General features: G+C 45.2%; 1 protein-coding gene across 1 annotated transcript in view; it reads left to right on the top strand.

Moving 5' to 3' along the window:
• LOC8052907 (succinyl-CoA:3-ketoacid coenzyme A transferase 2, mitochondrial) overlaps positions 1-16,985 on the top strand; it is a 90,791-nt gene extending 73,806 nt beyond the window's left edge. The window contains exons 10-14 of the mRNA XM_042286333.1: positions 4,746-4,867; positions 5,293-5,368; positions 14,935-15,111; positions 16,749-16,850; positions 16,941-16,985. Coding sequence (XP_042142267.1) covers positions 4,746-4,867; positions 5,293-5,368; positions 14,935-15,111; positions 16,749-16,850; positions 16,941-16,985 — 522 coding nt within the window. The remainder of the gene's footprint in view (positions 1-4,745; positions 4,868-5,292; positions 5,369-14,934; positions 15,112-16,748; positions 16,851-16,940) is intronic.
• Positions 16,986-20,913: the final 3,928 nt, after the last annotated feature.

Genomic DNA, 20,913 nt, shown 5'->3' with positions numbered 1-20,913 from the left:
AGAGAGCTGAAAACAACGTTCGTTCAGAACGGCGTCTTCTTCTTTCTCTCCCACACTGTTGACTAACAACTTACTTTCACTTTCTCCTCTTCCCAGCCTAGGTCCTTTCTTCTTCGTCCTACGGCACATTAAACATGTTAAGAAAAAGAAACTAAAATCCTTTTGGTTTACGATTTAACGGGGTGGGGCAAACTGCAAATACTGTCGTTTTTTTTTCTCGTGAACTGTAATTGAGAACGTGCTCACGCAATGGAGACGGTTTAAGTGCATGTCCGTCCTTTATCTTAAATGTTATCTCCCGTTAAAGTATAAAAAATAATTTACCAACTTACCTTCAATTTTAGTATTTCATCGTAGTATTCAAGGGATCGGTAGCCGAGTAGACCAACGCACACCAGGTCGGCGCACGCGGAGCCGAAGCTCGCGCTGCAGAACCCGGGGATGCTGAATTAAATCTCAACCCTTGCCCCATTTGATCTGGATGAGCATTGTTCCAACGTGCGGTCGTGTTTAACTCCTGCGTGGTGCATGTTAAAGAACCCCGGCTGTACTGCACCGGCTAACTTTCTCATCTAAAGCCGAGACACCAGACATTTATTGAGTCCGGCTGACTTCGGCTGTATAAAGATACTAACAACGTATTCAGTACTACTTTCGTGAAATTCAAAATATCTGTTTCCTATACACGGCGAGAATTAAGCTAAATCCGTTTAATGGGGTGCACTTCATTGGCCATTAGTGAGTACAATCAGCAGCACCAAAACCAGATAATTTCGATATGCCCGCGTGCTATAAAACGGAGAGGGGTTGATTAAGATCAAAGTGCTAGATTGAACAGCTTTTTCTTATTTATTTATTTATTTATTGGTGTGTTTAGTTACTAGCAGTGCCAGAAGCAATGCGAAGGGGATTGGGTTAGGTAATTAAAACACAGTAAAAGAGCAGTCAAACATATGGCCAACAATTATATTGTTGTTGAGGGTCTTCACAAAATAGGGCTAGTAATGGCAGTTCGAAAATGTTCGTTATCAGAAGTTTCGGCGAAGGCTCAGGAAAGGGGATTTGCCATTGATCGAGAGTTGGACAGTCACACCGCATGAAAACACTTTGTGCAACAGGGGGGGGGGGGGGGGCGTCAATATTACGACGGTGATCGACACGTGCTGAGGAGCAAGAAGGTGTTTTTTGTAGCCATTCCTTGAAGCAAGACATGTCATGATATATCTTATGAAGCAAGCACACACGAAATATTTTTGTACGTTGTGAAAATGGTTATGACGAGGTTGATTTTGCTGCAGTAAGACTTGACGTACAATGACAGTTGGAATGTAGAAAACAAGCTGTGCGGTTTGTATTTTTTTTAAATTCTGAGATATGTGATTCTTGATGGAAGCTTCTTAATCTAATTTCGTAAAAATGCGTTCTAAAAAAGGGGAAGAGGAGGAGCAGAGGACCAGCATGAGAGGAGGAGGGGAGAAAGAGGGGCATACCCTCCCCTCCTCCTCCTCAAGAGCTGCACTCCAATTCGGCATTACAAGAAGTTGTGAACGTCTCATTTTTTTTCGATAGTAAAAACAAAAAAGTGAAAGCCGTTTACAACTCCCTGTAACGCCGAATTGGAGCTCAGCTCTTGAGGAGGAGGAGGAGGGGAGGGTACTGAGGGGAGGGTAGACCCCTCCTCCTCCTTCTCCTCCTCCTCCCCTCATTCTTTAATATGCTCCGGGGGGGTCACCTGACCTCTGGGGGAGGGGGTCACGTGACCTCGGGGGGTCACGTGACTTGGGGGAAGGTCCCGTGACCTCGGGGAAGGGATCACGTGACCTTGGGTGTCGCGTGACCTCTGGGGGTAACGTGACCTCTGATTGTCACGTGACCTCTGATTGTCACGTCCCTATTGAAAATATTTCTAAAGGGCCCGTCAGCCTTGAAGGATTATGGGACCTCACAGGCCTTCAAAACCCTTCAAAGATACCCTACAGAAAAACCCTTCAAGGATACCCCATAGAAAAACCCTTTAGCCCCACAGCCCTTCAACCCGTCAGGCCCTTTAGCCCATCAACCCTTTAGACGCCCAAATGACTGTGAACCATAGACAAAAATGCAGGTCAAAACACTGAAAATTTATTGCCGACATTTAGTTTTACATGCATATTAGAACTCAAAAAGCAACGCTTGTTCAAACCCGGCGCAAGGAGCTGTAGACGAAAGGGATCACATCAAACAGGGACAACTGACATACTTATTACAAAGGAAAATACCTTTCAAAGTACTCACAATGCCGCTGGGTATATTCCTGATGTACGGTAGTTCAGCTAATAAAACAGCAGGTGCACCTCACGGACACATACACAGTCTGTCAGCACGTTTAGCGAAAACCACGAACTCGTAAGCAGCACCTGCCGCCGTTGAGAAATCCCGAGCACAGTCACGGTTTCGTCCATGATGACATCGCGCCGGAGTCTTCGGCGTATTTTTCGCTCGCTGGTCTGAAGTCGGACGGACGAAGAGGCGCAAGGAACAAGTCCGGACAGCGGCCGTCATCCACTGTCTCAACACCCACAGTGGCATAATCTTGGTGCGCAGGCACAACATGCGGTGGGACGCTGACCCCGACTGCCAGGCTTTGCAGCGAGTAAGCCGACACCGGCCACCATCTCCTTGAATGCGCTGAACACAATGGCGCTCGAGCGGTGCTGAAGGCGGCCTGCGCCGAACTATGGTTCACCTGCGGTACCAAGAAAGAAACTGCACGGATCAAAACAGACCAAGGGGCGAGCCCTCAAAACCATGCATGCTCACCTTCCTGGAGGAAATTGGTCCGCTCCAAACATCCCGGCTTGTGGGATAACCGGAACCGCACACGAGCAGAGAGAAAATGGCTATGGCCTCCCCCGCTTGCACACAGCACCCTCCTCCCCCCGACCGCTGGCCTGGCAGCCCTGCACCCTCTCCCCATCGCCGGGCGGAAAGAGGCGATTGCTTTTTGGGGACAGTCCCCCGTGGGGGGACCGGTTCCCGGAACGAGTCGCTCCCGCGTGCGTCCCTGTTCCTGGAAAGCGCGCACTGCTCTCGGCTTGTTCTTTTTTTTTTTTCTTCCTTGTGTTTTTTTTTTTTTTTTTTTTATACATGGCTGCACGTAGGGTGCCTTCATGTGCGCTTTGCTTAGGGTGGAGACATCTGGCCATTTTGTCTCACACTTTTATTTTTTGTTCAGAAGCGCGTGAAAGAACGTGTCCCTGCACGCGCTCGTGGCGCTGACTGTGCTACGGCGACATTTTGTTGTCGTCGATATCTTTGTATTTTAGCCGTGAGCGCGTGCTGTCGGCATCGGGTACTACAATGGGTGGCATCACCCTAAACAGAAGGACATTGAGGCACCCTAGCTGCACGTATTTCGCCTCGAGCGGACAGGATTGCGTTCGCCTCAAAACGCCGCTCGGCCAACACCACTCGGCCCGCGGCTCGTCAATCCTCCACATGGGCCGTCGCCCTCAGTAGCCTCTTTCGCGACCGAACACCCGGGCAGTGACAGACGGGTCCAGGAGCCCACTCGTATTTGATAGAAGAGCAGTAATAAAAATCTGACCGTGCTCACACACGATCGGCATTCTCCAAATACTTATTTTTTCCCCCGTAGCGTACAATAAGCAGCTACGTTCATTAATTCTGCGAAATGTGTTTTTTCCACCTGGGCCGTTGCCCACACAGACATATCAAGAGGCCTGAAGGTTTTCCCGACCCCACTAGAAAAGTTCTTGACAGGCTTTCAGACATTTCAAGGCATCGTAAAGGGGACTTCAGACATTTCAGGAGGACCTCTGACGGGGCCAGTGAACCCACCAGGAAATATCGGTGCCCCCGTCAAACATCTCAGAAATTCCTGAAGTCCCCTTCACACCCTTTAAAAAAATTCTGAAGTCCCATCAGAGCGATTTTCAATAGGGGTGACCTTGGGGGTCACGTGACCTCGCGATTACGCCGACGCCGACGCCGCTCAAGCCGGAAGCGGGCGCCTAAGATCTGCGCTCTAAAATGAAAGACCTTTACAACTCCTTGTAATGCAGAACTAGAGCGCAGCTCTGGAGGAGGAGGAGGGGAGGGTATGCCTCCTTTCCTCCCTCCTCACCTACTCCTTCCCTGCTTCTCGCCTCCTTCCCCTCTTCCCCCTCCTCCTTCCTCCTCCCTTCCCCCTCCTCCCAGTCCAAAACCTGCCCCCTCGTACCGGCGCGGTGAATTATAGGAAACGTCCCATAGTGCACCGCGCGACGCCGACGCGTTACGGCTACGCCGATGCCAAAACGTCACGTCGACGCGTCACGCCGACGCGTCACGCGCACGCGTTACGCCGACGAGTTACGGTTACGCCGGCGGCGACGGCGACGCCGCTCAAACCGCAAACAAGCACTTAAGAACTGCGCTCTAAAACCATCCAAAGCCTAATCCAAAACGGAAGCTTCATAATCCAATTTAGTAAAAACGGGGTTTAAAGAGGAAGTTTAAAAAGGTGGGATCAAGATAAAATTGTCTGCGAAGATAGCCAATAACTCCGATTAGAGATTTTTTTTTTTATAATATATTTGACGTGACGATTCTAGGAAAGGTAAGACATGTGTATCCAAAAACGGTGACAAGCTTCTGAACATTATTGGGTCATGCACCAGGGTGTTCATATGTTTCCGAAGTCACTCGTAGTCTGAAGGGATTTGTATTACGACTAACTAAACTGAGTAATGACATTTATGCAGGGCCCTTATCCGGCAGAAGATGAAGTGGACCCTGACGTCATCAATGCCGGTTTGCAAACAGTCACTGCCCTTCCTGGAGCATCGTTTTGTAGCTCCGATGACTCATTTGGACTAGTCAGAGGGTGAGGGGGATGAAAAACAATGACCACGATGAAATGTTTTGGGGGAACCGTTTATCTACAGTTCAAATCAATAACGAATTCTTTTGAAGAGCAAGTAGGGGAAATACGCCAAGGGAAATACTGGACGCTTGTTTGCGTCGTATGTGAAAAATGCAACGATTGCATGAACGCTGTGACAAAAATGGCGTATCTTCCGCAAAAAAAAACAAAAAAACAAACAAAAAAAAAACAAAAAACAACAACAAAAACCTGGGCCTATAGTTTTGTAAGTGTTTGATACTGTTCGATCCTGGTCATCAAAAACTTCGATTTTCCGCAACCGTCTCCAGCCTTTGCTCGGCCTCTTTTCCCAACTAAAGCTATCCTCGAATTATATTACATATCAACGGGTATTTGAATATAATACGTTGCGTTGTGCGTTGCAGGGGGCACCTTGACCTCACCATGCTGGGCGGAATGGAAGTGTCTCAACACGGAGATCTGGCCAACTGGATGATTCCTGTAAGCAGGCCTTGATTTTATTTCACCCCTCGAATGAGGTACCGTAACTTCCGATGTAACAGTCGCGGATTTTTTCCCCCACTTCTTATTGTACGTTTTATATAAGGTGTGACTTAAATACGGTTTTGTGCAAGTATGACATCAACTGTGAGAGATGCAGGTCGTGTCAATTTTTACGGCATAAGAGGAATATGTCAGAGCACCCCCTCATGGCCCGCTCTTCCGGTGTTCCGAAGATGGTTCTCAGCGTGGCGAGATGTTCCAATGCCGCATAGAAGACAAAGCCTGAGCACGACGTAATTTTTAGTAAATCAAAGACCCGATCAGAGCGGCGAACAAACTTAAGCTTGACGAGGGTTGCCGGAATGCTTCAGACACATGTGTCTTTGCGACGCCGCTTGCTAGCGTCGCGTTCGTCGAGAGATGCCTCAAGACGCGCTAACGGCGATGCCCAAGCGAGGTAGGCCACGCTGCGTGAACGAACGAGTCACGCCGTTTGGGGAAAAGGCAGTGAAAATGTATTTTAGGTGGTATAGCGTGTTCACGGCTTCAGCGACTCCGCCGACCGTACAAAGTGTCCAACTGATGCAAATGTGCGACTTCTAAACGAACTATTTTCTGAAACTAAACACGTTCAAACCGAGGGTGGGGTGCTAATTATGCAATGGTGTGACTTATAGACATAAAAACACGGTACATCGTTTTGCTTGGCGCGGAACTAGGCGCTGCACTCTGTACGACTGTAGACAGTGGCAGGTTAAGAATTAAGTGACGCAAGTTAAGGGGTGCCCAAACAGGACACTACAAAACGCACGACTCCGACAAATCGTGAAAATTGAAGCGGGCTTGAAGCGGGCGCGTCCGCTTCAATTTTCACGATTTGTCGGAGTCGTGCGTTTTATAGTGTCCTGTTTGGACACCCCCTTACACGTTGTCATGTAAATAGTGGCTTTTCTGCCCCGCAACGTCGTCCTTCACAGAGGAGCGGAGAGAGAGTTGATCACAGCCAGTGGTGCGGGACATTGCGTACACCGTTCGATTTTCTATTCGAACGAGGTGGGCGACGACAGGACACGAGGGGGATCATGTTCAATGACGCCTTTTTGCGGAGAAAACGTGGAAACCATTGCTTAATTGGCTTACTTTGAGACTGATCGCAACGACTGAACTCGTCAGGTGTTCAGCGTGCTAATAAATGCGGCTTTGAGTGCCTCTGTTCAGTAGACAACATTTACCAATTTCACCTACAAAGGGCATTCATAAAGTTCATTTTGAATGAAAGAGCTGCGATCAGAAACGTTAATGACGCACTCCTAAAGAAAAAACAAAATGTAGCACTTTGTGCTTTTGGGATTAAACCTGCTGCCACCAAGAATTAAACCTGTTGCCACCAAAAACCAGCAAAAGCTGGTTTTTGGTCCTTAATACTTTTTCGTCTCTTTGCATTGTTCCTTCTTAGGTTGAGCTTTTGATTCGTCAAAATGAGCGTTTGTGTTCCCTACCGCGGATCGTAAGAGACGTAGTTTAGCCCTTGCGTTTTCTTTAGCGCCTTCGTTCTAGAAATTGCGGACCAACTTTCTCCCCCACTGGCATCGATGACTCTAATATTGGGAGGTAACTTTATAAATTAGGAATGAACTTTCGGCTCTTTGTGAACCGAATTTGACATATTATAGGCAATTAAGTAAAAATTGAACAGGGAGTAACTTTCGTCCTTTGGGGACCAAGTTTGACACTTCCAAGGATGAAATAAGTTAAAAGCAAGTAACTTTCGTCCCCTTTGGTATTAACATCTTGTCTTTTGATGAGACTTTTTTTTCTACTCTTCAGCTGAAAAGTGAAATGTTTCGCATGCCTGATTGCCTTCTCCAGACATTTGTGCGACGTTTCGGAAGAAATGTTTCCGCCAAAAAGTCACAATGTCTGTCTTCTTGGAGGCAGGCTTACTTCAAATGATAAAAATATAAAAATCAGCAAAAAAAAAAAAAAAGACGGCACCGGAAGTAGAGTTTTTAATAAAAAAAAATTGCTTTTTGTCGTTTACAAAAAACGTTCAGAAGCGACATAAAGAAAAATTCCAGAACTTAGTGTGCAAAAAAAAAAATATTCTAATTCCAAAGGATATGCCATAAGATAATCAAATGCTATAAACAGACATCTGAATAGCGTCGCCAATATCCAGAGAATGTGTGCCAAACTTGTAGTTTTCTCTCAATGTTGGTCATTCTGGGCAAGAAACGAAATGCCACTAGTTTACACCACGTAATATTAAAGGCGCAAGCTAAAAAATCAAAGCAATGAAGGTTCAAAGGGAAACTGTTTGATGCTTTCCCCTCTTTGAAAAGACACTGAAGTTTGTGGCTGATATGTTGACGAACGTTAAAACTAAGTACATATCCTCAAATACCTGAAACAAAAAAGGAAAGTACAATCACAATTATGCAATATGCATTTTCTTTAAACTTATCGAGTTACCAGCGACAAGGAAATCTGCAGTGTTAGTTCAGGTGGACAAAAAAAATTGTAGCTGAGAACACGAGCACCAAAAGAAAAAGGTAGGTCCGACGACTGTAGGTGCAGTTTGATTGACTTCGATAAAAAAATGAACAACCCCCGCTGGTAGCCTACAATCAGAAGGTTTGCGAGCTCACTTTTCTGCAGAACACAAGGGCAGTCAATCACGGCGGTCCATAGAAGGTTCCCAGCTAATGACATAAAATATGATTATATGATTAGAACTGAAAAGAACGCGATGTGTCCAGGAACAATGCTCACTTTTGATGCGCAGATTTGATTGTTTTAGATTTCTTGTATTTTGAGCTTCCTACGATTCTTATATAAGTGACTGTCTCCATGTCCTATAAAAATTGAGTTTACATCCTTTTTTAATGTAGTCGGCTTCTAGGAAAAAAAAGTGAGAGCATACAGGTCGGCTCAGTTTTTCTTGCGAGGTAGATAATTTCATTCATCTGTTGTGCCAGACATCCCCACCATCAAATTATGTGTCAATTAAAAAGTATATTATTAACTTAATCTAGGAGCAAACATTCTATATGTTGCGTTAAAAGAAAATCTGAATAATTCTGGACATGTGCCAGTTTGTGACATTTGTACTGAGGTGATTCTCATTGTATGTTTTTTGACCAATCCACAAGTCCACCTGCCAACAATGCAACTGAAAAATGAACCACTATGATTGTTTTCAAAGCTAATGAAAAGAACACCAAATGAAGCTCCTAGAAAGCCTCTTGACGAAACAAAAACAAACATTGCCCAGCCAACTTTTGCATACGTGCAAGATTTTTTTTTTACTTAGAGCTGCAAACGGGGAGCTATATCTCCCAGAGAGGTGGCTGTACTTATAATATATTTTTCTACTACCCTGCAATAAAAACACAAATATTTGTCGTGAAAACACAATCTCTGCTGTGAATTGCTGCTGGGAGAACCTGAGGAGCGGACTGTTATCTTTGCTTGATATTTACAGTCTTATCGGCGTCTACAACACAACCCCCCATGTGCTATCTAAATCTGAGCTACCACGAGCCAAAGGCTGAAAAAAGCAAACCCTCACGTACATCTTCAGAAGTGGGGCTTCCTCATTTTTAGATGGCTACAGAATAGTAAGGATTATCTGGAATAGTGGTAATGCGCATATTGTGGATTATTCCTGATGAGAAACGTTTTATCCTGCTTCTTTCCACGCCCACAAAGATAGAGAGAGAGAGAGATTTGAAACGTTGCAGAAAAATACTAGGCAGATACGCCTTTTTGAACAAAAATATTAAGGTTTAAAGAAGTTTATATTTTACCTCAAATATGTTCAGGTTGTCAAGGACAGGGGGAAAAAGAACACTGAATTTTGCGACAAGAGCAAAACGGAGACATAAAAAAAGAACCCCGATTTTAAGATGTTTTTGGTAGCAAGGTGCTCACAGAACTTTAGAACAATGTTTTCAGTCTAGAGGAACGTTTCCTGTTATCTTTATATTAGTATGAGCTTAATTTAAAATGCAATAAAGGAAATGCTCAAAATGATCCCCATGAGAAGCATGCAGAGAGTGTTAATCATGGCAGAGTATAAATTTTCCGCTTTGGTTGTGCAGTCAATGAAACGGTGTTACTTTCTAGGGAAGATGACTGTTAAACACCATCATTACGCTAAGGAAACAAACACTCCTGTCTCTCAGCAATCTGGCCATCCTTACTGTGACGGTAAGGGTTGCAAAAATGTGTTCTCCTAACACAAATATGTCATCTGGGGTAGGCAAGCAAATAGTTACGGCTGAGGAGAGCTGATGGCTGGGTGTCAAGGCAACACATATTAAATACGCGAGGGCAGGTAGCAAACACAGTTAACTGATATTAAGGACGGCTGTGAACTTTCCATTTTTCACGAATTGCGATAATGAACTCGGGGCCCGTTAATTCGAAGCTCCGTCAAATTTGGTCGACAATAAAGAGTCCTTGCCAAGAGCCTAGTGGGATCCTAAGACATAAATGACGTCATACAGAGTGGCTCAACGTTTTTTCTTGCGCGGTATATAATGCCGTCGATCTGTTGTGGCGTAAATTCCCTCCGTAAAAACACTGTTTCGTAGAAAGGCAATTAATATCCTGCTTTAGAAGCGGACATTGTAGATTGCGCTTTAAAGCTTAATTTATTATATTTAAAGCACGATTAACGTCGAAGATTGCAGTCGCAAATAACGCAAATCATGACTTTGTTTGATGACGACTCATCCTTCACTCTACTTGGTGGTGTTGAATCCGCGTGCTTCCACTGTTCACTTTGTTTCTTCGCCATGAAATTGCAATAGTGCTTCCTACACTTATTCATAATGATCAGGCGATCAAAGAATCACTAAGGGCGGCTTGACAAAGCTGCATCAGTTTTGTTGCAAGTTCATTTTGCTTAGCTTTGCGTGGGTGTGAGCAGTAGTGGTACAGCGGGGGTGGGGACGTTCGTCACGTGAAAATAATTCGGCATTATGAAAAACATTTTAACATAAAAAAAATGAAAACAGCGCGAAGACAAGGAAAAACTAAGAAGTTACCGAAAGGACACAGCGCTGGTATCCTGTAAGTTACCTTTTACTTTGTCCTCGTCTTCGATCTGTTTTTGTTTTTGTTATGACTGAATACCAGCCTGCCCTAACTTCCACGTTAATCAAGCATTTAAAACTTGCCAAGACTACTGGGATATGGGGTTGCCTCACAACGCAAGTTTTGCGCATACTGTCTGAATCATGCTGCTTCTTTGTACCAAGGCCATTGTTCATAAAAACCATGTGCAGGCATGTGCATAAATATGTGTTACATGTTTAGAACATGCTCGAGGCGTCTATACTTATAATGTCATCAGGACGTGTCTTTTATCTGATGATGACAGCGGCTTAAACTTAACCGCTTGAGCAACCAGCCACATTTTACGCTTAAACGATGATATAACCTTATGATTGTCACGCAGTTACACACGAACTACCACGGACAAACACGACCAACTTTACGCCTTTTCGACGCAAACCAGGTTTAATATACAAATTAGCAGAACGCAAAAAAAAAAAACACTCACTGCAAAATGTCAGCGTTACGAATAATCTTGTTGGTAGCCGCTTGCTGCCATGTTGTAGAGCAAGTGGAAGAACTTGAGGAGTGTTACGAATGCATTTGAAGGTCATATATGTCCCTGAATGAGGCATGGCGAGCATGACCTGTCACCGAATATACAAAATGTATTATTTAGAGGCAGCAGACTTTAAAGGGGATAGCGAGCCGAACATTTCAGTGTATATAATAAACGGCGCACTATCTTTTCATGAGTTAGCAGTTGCCGGTGTGCGCGAGCACACGGAACGAAATTGACGTCGCCATATCTCCCATTCGAGCTTATTAACCGTGAATGGGGGATAAGATGAAGTCAATTTCGTTGCGTGTGCTCGCGCACACCGGCAGCTGCTGACTCATGGAAAGATGAACCGCCGCTTATAATATACACTGAAATATTCGGTTCACCATCCCTATAAATAAAATGAACCTTGGGTTAGGGTTTTCTTACCCTTGTACTAAGTTGGTTGCTACAGGGGCAACTAGAAAAAAAGTGAAATGGGCTATTTACCCATATGGTTAGCTTATATATTTACTTATATATGTAACTATACACCAAATAAAACTTATATTAATGTTTTAATTTTTTTTTCGGAAAGGAGGGCGGCAATGCAGTTGCAAAATTAAAGCTCTACTCCATTCTCTTCGAGTCGTGACGCAAAATTTTGATTTGAATTACGTAGTGGACACTACTGAGATAGAAATGCCGGCTTAGTCACGGATTCAAAATCGAAACTAATCGTCGAAGCGCGCGCCACTAGCTCCAATCGCTCCGCTATGCGCTTGCGTCGCACTGCTGATGCACCTGCGGCGCAGACACATGAAAGTGTTGGGGAGAAATGACTTCATTGGCGCGCACAACCGTGACTTGAAACCTTATAAACAATTTTTACGTCACGGCTGCATCATATATAGCAGTGTTTTAGTAGATCGTTTGGTCACTCCAGCTACGCTTTCCGCAATGCGCTACTACCTCCGCTATATGTAAAGCGTAGCTGAACGGCAATTTCAACTAGTATATTTTGCGTTATGAGAGCTAACGCAACACCACTAGTGGCTCTTTGAGAAACTAAGGCTCGCATAAAAAAAAAAGGCTCGTAAAGCGATTTCTTGTAACTTTTATTAACGTTGCTATCTAAATAGAGTATTATTTTTTGTTCAAATGAACTGCTATTCTTTGCTGCTTTTAGAAGTAAACGATTGTTATGCTTTAATGGAATTCTACTGACGGCCAAGTTGTCCAAGTTGGTCCGATATGAGTCCTTCGCAAAAGCCGTCAAGGGAAAACTTCAGATGTGGCAACAACCGAAGCCCTTCTGTTGTGTCGCTGCGATCGAGCCTACACTTTTCACTGCTCCCCGATCATGAAACGCCACTGAAATCGCTCGGATCCGCCTGCTCGATCACTTTTTTCGTCGGTTATTTTCTCACTCAAAAACCAACCGAGTAGAAAGCCCACCCTTTGCTCACAGCACTGATTGCCAAGTTTTTTTTGTTTTTTTGTTTGGCTCCCCGGTGTCCGTGTTTAGCATGCCCGACATAAATCACTACCTGTTGCGGAACCGGAAGGGCGTCGCGCCTACTTCTCGCAGCAGCAAGATACAATCCACCCCTGAGAACCGCGATCGTGAAGCGGACAGAAAGGGCGTTGGAGCCATTTTAAATTGCGTTCCTCGCTAGCTCACCCTGTCTCGCCAAGAGTCGTTCTCGTGAGACCAATGCTAGGCCGTGGGCTAAGTGCTACGTTTCTCGCAATTTTCGTGAAATAGCTCGCTTCCGCTAGCTTTGGCTGCTCCGCTAATTTTTCGCTAGCATCGCACATGCGCAGTAGTGACATTGCTCCAGCGTATAGCGCAACGCGAGTGGGAAACGATTTATTAAAACTCCACATTGAGGTCGAACGTCAAGCCTCCAACTTTGTTAAGCCCGGAAAAAGGAAAATAAAAAGAAGGATGTCCAGAATTTTTTTTTTTTGCGAAATGTTAGCTTATTACATTTTTTTTTCCACCTTTTTAATTGTGGCCCCAAGGCCACCAACTCTACGTTTAAAAAAGCGAGACCGCTTGTTCCTTATTTTAAAATGACGATCCCTCTCAAAATAGACACCCTGTACAATCGTAGTGAAGAAACAGGTACAATACCGTAAACATCTAGGAAACCCTTCGCGACCGGTATGTAATTTGTTTTAATAGAATTAGCCCTAGTTTTTATTGCAACGTTGTCCGTTTTAATTTTGTCTTAGCTATAGCTAAGCCCGTCCCCCTTATGAACAAATTCACTTAAAGTCAAAACACCGGTCAAGTCATGAATAAAAAAGTTATCTGTATGTAAATAAAGTGATTTGCGTTCACTTCTTGAAAAGGCGTCCGAAACAAACCTTTTCTTGTACATGTCTCGATAGGACACGTATGTCATAAAAATAATTTTAACGAAATATTTAATGTTTATCTTTACGCCGCGAGATACATTTTGGGTTCGGTGATATCTTGAGTGAGGCAGTGGATTTCATCACAAAATGTTACTTTAGGCGTTAAGGATGCGTTACATTTCATTTCAGTGCGGGGTATCCAGAAAATTTGGGCGTTCGGTGTCTTTTTAAAGGCGTACTGCAGAGCGTACTTGCAGAGGCGTACTAGTCCTAGTCTGGCCAAAGTATACTCGCAGAGACCTCCACTGAATCAGAAACTCACTTGTCGAGGTGAAATTGCGAGAATAAAAGCGGACTATTTTTTTTCATTCTTGTCTTCGCAAAGTTTGTTGACGTAATTGTGGGATAAAAACCACCCGCCCCTGAGTCGAGCACGGCTCATGGATCGGCCATGAGATCTGTGTGAGCAGTCGACTTCGGCTCGCAACAATCAATTCTTCGGCGGCCACTCAGGCAATGGCTCGTGTAAAACCACTGCGGCAAAAAGAATAGCCGAACTCTAAGAATGTCTGGAGCTCAGCACGCGTTTTCTATTTTTCCGACCCCAGCGCGTGACTATAATTAACGTTGCCGGCATAGGACAGGCATCAGCCCACGTGGCCGCTTGTTCTGGCTCCGAGTTAAGGGGATGAATGATGCTCATAATTCTCTATTTTTTTTTTAACCATAAAGAATGGTCTTAAAAAAAAAAGTAAAGGAAGTTTTTTATTTATTTATTAACGTTGAGGACGGATTCTGCGTAGTGTTTAGCGAAAGTAGAACAATCGTTTCATGGCTCCTTTAAAGGTATCGAATGCACAGGGTGCGTTTCTAGGCCTTACAGACTTGTTTTATAAAAAGTCGTGAACGTTACATTAGAACAGTTTGTGCAGGTGAGTTAAGCGGCCAGGTGATCATAATATAGGCGGCTATTCGTCAAGCTAAGTTGTCAAATTTACTAAACTTTGTTAATACGTCTTTGATTAGTAAATGTAAACGTACGGTTCTACTGAGAATATTGCTGAGCATCATCGAAAACAACTCAATAGGTAAACTTAAGAATGACTTGGGCGCGTGGGAAGCGCGCCAGGCGATGCAAAGACACGGACAAAAGACGGAAACTTCTCGGTTGTGGGTTTTGACGTCGGTGGCCGTGGGCCTGTTGGGCGAGTTGTAATTTTAGCGCGCTTCCCAGACGCTAAACTTTATTTTAAAATTTACTGACAATGTTTTTTATTGACGCCAAAAAAGTTCATTCTTGGAATTATATGTTGATCTTCAGTAATGAAATAGGTAATTAACAAGCTGCATTAAATTAATCGACTTATCGTGACCGTGGGAGTGTAGCTTTCGCGGCTTGCGGGATGTTTCTTCAGCCTGTAGCCTGATTACGGGGTGTTTTATTTAACCTGTAGCCTAAAAAGACATTGTATTTTCGACCCATCGGTGCTGCTTGAGAGTGTCTGTAAGTTGAGTGCGCAAGAAAGCGCATTCAAAATCTGGGCACTAGGAGTACAAAAGAAGGCGTACCAGGGTCCTCGTTCCGTTACAGGGCAAGCTGGTCAAAGGAATGGGCGGGGCTATGGACCTGGTGTTCAGCAGAGCACTCGGGACCAAGGTCGTGGTGACTATGCAGCACGTCACCAAGAAAGGGAAGCCTAAGATCGTGGAGAAGTGCAGACTCCCCCTGACAGGCCTCCGCTGCGTCGATCTCATCATCACCGACATGGTGAGGACGATTCGCTGCACTAAGAAGGGTGGAACGCGATAGCTAAACATAAAAGCTCCCGCTCGCTCCCAAGCCGGTCAAGCGCCTCTCAATGGCCTATAGTCAGTAGAATTTCTGAGTCGCAAACAATGGGTCGTGGGTTCGAACGCCCCTACGATTATTCATTTTTTTATAAGCAGAGTGAATATTTTTACAAATTGAAGTTATTTCAGACATGCGGTCACTTTTACTACGCAAAACATGTCACGTTTTAATCACTTTCATTCCACTCGGGACGTCGCATTTCACATGAGCGTTGTGGGTTGTTTGAAATTCCCAAGCAAGGTCATGTGACCGTGACGTCATAATCCTATCGACCAATCAATACAATAAAAATACAAACTACAAGACGACGCTTGGGCTGGCTGTCGTGATTCGGAATGTTTCTCAGTGCCGATGGTGCGAGAAGACCGAGCGTTGCGCTGCATCGAGTGACACTGTACTCCGTTTCACAGTGAGTACGACCGCCGACGACGCTACGATTTCAAAGGACGAATCGAGCAGCGTCAAAAAATGCGTCGTCACGGCGGTTGTTCTCTTTTTGTACATGCTTTCATCAGCTAATTCAAACCCGCACATGAATAAAGAACAAGATGGCGGCACATTCAATGTCCGTGGTTGACTTAGTCGGTGATAGGAAACGTGAAAAGACGACGAGTGCCGAGAAGGTGCATTTTTGTCGCTGTCCGGTTGGACCCATCGGGTTGTAGCGTTGGTTGCGGAGGAACTTCATCTGAAACGAAGCGCAGGGATCATTCGTGGACCATTTGAAGCCCCGTACTTCCCTCTTTGCAGCAAAGAAGCCGGAATTGCGCACGCGCCCCGCTAGCATTGCCTGTACACTTGCATGTTTCACAGCGGGTTCTGGAGATTGTTTCGCAACGGCGCAAACGGTCCACAAAAACGTTACCGTGAACGCCAGCGTGACACCGACAATTTCAGTATTTGACTTCAGATTTTTGCCGTCTATGTTCGTGCACAATTGATTATGCGCTTCAAACACCTTAGTAAATTTTATGGCGCCTTTATATTTTAAAAACACTAAAATACTGTTTGCGATAACAGTTTAGTGTTATGTACCCATACTTCGTTTCACCATAGAAGAGCGGAAGCAGCCGCCACTACCGAGTTGAACAATCCTACAGAGTCGAAAGCACGGCAGTCGTCATGTTTCTGTATGTGTTTTATCATCCCTGAACTAATCATTCGCAGGGAAGAACCAGTGATTTGCACTTTTGAAAATAGCGGCGGGTGCGTACGGATAGGTGAAACGAATTACACATAGATGATCGTTTCTTATGTTTTTAATGAAAGGATAAGCAAACAGAGAATAATCTGTTGCAACATTAGTATGGGCCCTTTGCAGTTTCGTGTATTGAGACTGTTTATTGTATTAAATTTTTCGTGCAATGAAGCCTCACGTATTGATACTTTGCAGTCCCAAGTTTTGTCTGAGAAAGTAAAATATTTCGGATATTGGAGGTGCCAGATGGAGCACAACTCAGATACGAGCCCACGTCGCATCAACAGCGAACGACGTGCCCTGAGGTCTGGAATCCCAGCGGCGCCAATCAATTTCTTGTTCCTCGTTTCCCCAGTGCGTGTTCGAAGTGAATGAGGACCAAGGCCTCACACTAGTCGAGATTACCGAGGGTCTCGCAGTAGAGGACATCATCCGAAGCACAGCGTGCGACTTCAAGGTATATATCCTTGGCTCTGGAGCTTGTTTAGTACGTAGAGTGGCAACAATTATGCTTACAACTTTGCTTTTTTTTTCACTTCGACTGCAGGTGTCACCTGAACTCAAGCAAATGCAGCAGGCCGACATGTTATAAAAATGTGCCTCTTATTCAAGAATAAAACTTGTGTTTTTTTCTCTTTTCTTTTTGTATAGACCTTTCTCGAAAACCTCAGTATGCCTCTCGTCAATCCCACATTGTAGCACCCGGCGCAGGGAATTCTGGGGACGGTCCAATGTGCGCTCGGACCGGTTCCAACGCTCCGGCTCCGTACGTCGTGGAAGGGGTTGAATTTCTTTTGTATTGCCACTACGGGTTCAGAACTCCAAAGAAAAAGAGCGAATCACGTCACAAAGCTGCTACAAGCCTGGCTTCACTATTGTCCTGCTTTCTTTCTGTTTTAAAATCGTAAAATGCTAAACCAACATGAACCACTCCTTCTATTTATGGTACTCCTTGACGCGCCGTACATCAAATGCGGTAGTGCGTTGAAAAAAACAAAGGAGGCCCTTCCTGTTCTCAGATTGGTCTTTTCTTGTTTCATTAGCCCGGCAAGGCTTCTGCCAGACTATAGCTGTCACATTTATTATTGATCATTAATGTTTGAGTGTTCGCGTTTTCGTGAATTTAAGCCCATTTTCCCCCCTGTTCCTCTCTTCCACACCTTCGTCATCAGGCTGCGGCAGTTTTCGCTGCACAATTGGGTAGGGGGTAGGTCATCGCTTCTCCCCTTTACATCTGTTCTACTAGGTAACGTCATAACAGCTTTCACAAAATGGGGGACTTACACTATGCTGCCTGGAACGCGTCTCTGACTGGTGCGTTTACCGCGCCCAAAAAAGTGGTTCATCGATTTCCGTCCGCTGACGTCACAGAATTGTCATGCTGTCACCGAAAATATCCCCTCACTGTCTCTTTGTCTTGTCTTAGCCTAAGCCCTCAGCCCAGGGCACCGCTGGCTTCAGCTATGTGGCTGGTCAAATTTTCATCAGCCGTCGCTGGTTCTCAGGCGTTGTGCTGGACAGTGCAGCCTCCCAAGAGCAAAGGGAAGGGTGGGGGATGGGATGGTCATTTTTTCCCGGTGATGACGGGCAAGCCCAGGTAGAGTTGTAGAGGATATGTATGAGGTGGGGGGGGGGGGGGGGGGTACTGGCAGCCCGAGCATTTGTCCGGGTATTGGGTGGGCAAGAATAAGTGTTCGTGATGAGGGTTGGGGAATGTGTGCGTTTCTTTAAAGCGCCACGCGGTAGCTCCGTGTTTGCTGAGTGATCGGTGCGGTGGTGGTAATGTTTTCTTTTGTGAGCGGTAGTATTTTGTCATGTTGCCGTCTGTGCGTCTAGAGTACCGGGAATGATATTGGTGGCTTCCCCTGCCCATGACCCCTCCTACCGCCCGCAAGGGGCGGATGATGTGAACAATTTGTGGGCTTTATTTCTTAAAAATTTACGCTGTGTGGGTTGCTAGGGCGAACGCTTGTGGGCTTTCGTTGCCTGGGAGGTAGGCATGACTGGGTTTGCATACGATGGGGACAGCGAGGAGTTTTTTGGAGTCGAATGAGGTTAATAGGCGCAGGGCTTGTGGAGACAACGCACTTTTGCGAAGGCGCGCCAGGCGCCTTGCGAATCGGTAATCATCGTGTAATGCTGTTGGACATCGTTGTGTGTGTGGTATATGTGTGCTAGTGTTAACACGATGGCGGTTTCTTCTGCGGTCCTGCTCGATCTCATGGCATCGGATAGAGCCCGTTGTCGCGATTGATCCTTTTGAGTTTGTGACTGTCAAGCCCATGGCATCGATGTAGGGTGGGTAGCAGGCGGCGTCGGCGTACAGCACGTGTGGGTCGGTTGAGAGAGTGTACAGACTCTGTCCTGGCTTCTCTGCGGCCGGCGTGTAGGTCGGGATGCGTTTTGCGTGGTATAGGCGCAACGCGAATCTTGGGTGCGAGTCCTGCACGAATAGGGCGCGATCGCTCTGGTGATTGTTGGCCTTGGGTTCCGGGCTGCCTAGACGACGAAGGAGGTGCCTGCCTGTACTCGTGTTACCGAGACAGGTGAGCTGGCCAGTTGTGTATAGGCTTCTATGAGTTAATCCACCGTATTGTGCAGGCCTAGTTGGAGTAGACGTTGGGTCTCCGCATGCGGGGGTAATCGCAATGCTGTTTTGACACCCAAGGGCACAATGATTTGTAAGCTGTCTAGTTGGGTGCGGTTGAATCGATGGTAGGGTACGTGGTAGACTATACGGGTCACAAGGAGAGCCTGTACAATGTTCATAGTGTACTATTTTTTCAGTCCTCCTTGTCTGTTGGCAGCGCGGCGAATAAGGTGGAAAATTTGGGCGCATTGTTTTTTAAGGAGTTGTATGGTGTGGGTTGCTCGTCCGTTGGACTGGACTTGAAGTCTCAGCACGTGCCTGCGGTCCCAGTGTGGGATGGGAAAACCTTAGAAATAGCGGTGCTCTTGGTGACGTAGTCCTGAGTTCGCCTTATATTGGTGAGAGGTGGCACTAATACTGCGCTGACACAGCTCTACACTAAGTTGCGTTCAGGTCATCGCTGTATCAGTGCTGTTCCTAGGGCTGATGTAGCACTACGATACATGTGTGAACATGTCTTTAGTTAGACAAACGCTCACTCCCTTTTTTTGCGGGTCAGGACTAAGGTGGTCATAAATTGTGCCTATATGCAAGCTGTTCGTTTTTATAATTTTAAAGCAGTAGTAAAACCAGTGCTAAAGGATCTTCACACGCACAAAAATAAACAATTAATAATAAAAAAAACTGCGATTTGTGGTGGCCCTGGTTTCGGTTTTATGCCGAGCGTTTTCGCGTGACTGGCGATGTTTAATTTTGATGAAACCGAGATGAAGAAAATATCAGCCTTTTTTCGTCGATCGGTAGGCATGGAACGAGCGTGTTGAATCTTTCGTGAGTCCATATTACGTGGACGTCTTCTGCTAAATGTTAATCTTATTAACCTTGACCTGCTTATTGAGGAAACGTAAAATGTGTTACTCTTTGTTTTTTGCAGAATACTGCATGAAAGTTTATTCAATATGGCAATATCCAAGCATTACTCAAATTGCAGCTTTCTACATCTGTTTTAATAGTGGAATGAACTCAGATTTCTGTGTCCAAAGTGCTTATTCAACGATGGGCCTTTGGAGAACTGAGGAAATAATTTCGACTATCAGGGAACTCTCAAAGCGTAACCAAAATCTCGGTTACACGGTCATTTCACCGCAATCAGCCAGCGTCAGGTTTTGAGCACTTCTAACGTGATTCGAACCGGGCACCTGGGGATTCGTAGTACAGCGCTTTGCCTCGAGGGCATCGAGGTGTGTTTCACCTGTTTCAAGCAGTTTGACACTCTATAGGAGAATATATTTATTTTTTAACTAGAAAAAACAACAAAAACTATTACACCCACTAGATTTCAGGTTCAAACATCTTAAATCATCTACACAAGCTCTGTTCACACTTACTACACATGTTCAGAGCTGAAGTAAAGATTATATTATTATAAACAAATTGAAATGAGAATCTCTCAGCAACTGCCACGCTCCACATGCGCGTGCCTCGGGAGGCCCGCTTCTGCCCACGGCGCCCACAGATGCTGAAGTTGATTTGGATGCTTTTCCGCATCAACCTCTCCATCGTCCGGCCGGCAGCCTCCACCAATGTCCCCCCCCCCCCCCCCCCCCCCCCCCAGGCTTGAGAGCTGCTCTTTCTCTTAAAAAAGAAACATACAACGCCTCACTTTACTACACTTTGTTCAGTCAAATACCCTTAGGTTGACTATTAGGAGTAAAAGCTTGGTGTATTCAATGCTACAGTTTAATCTGAACAATGTAAAACTGTTATGTGAACTATCATCATCCTATCGAGTCAACTAATGCTATATAATTTACACCTATTAAAAACTCAAGATTAGTCTTGTACCGTACAACTTATATGTACGTGAAATATAAAATTGAAGTCAGAGAACCCAAAAAAATATTTAAATGCAGCTATTAGGTTCTGCCTC

This window comes from Ixodes scapularis, unplaced genomic scaffold (assembly GCF_016920785.2).
Source record: "Ixodes scapularis isolate PalLabHiFi unplaced genomic scaffold, ASM1692078v2 PGA_scaffold7__128_contigs__length_106722199, whole genome shotgun sequence".
NCBI classification, from domain to species: Eukaryota; Metazoa; Arthropoda; class Arachnida; order Ixodida; family Ixodidae; genus Ixodes; species Ixodes scapularis.
Note: the sequence above shows the minus strand (reverse complement) of the source record. Positions and strands in the feature narration are given on the sequence as shown.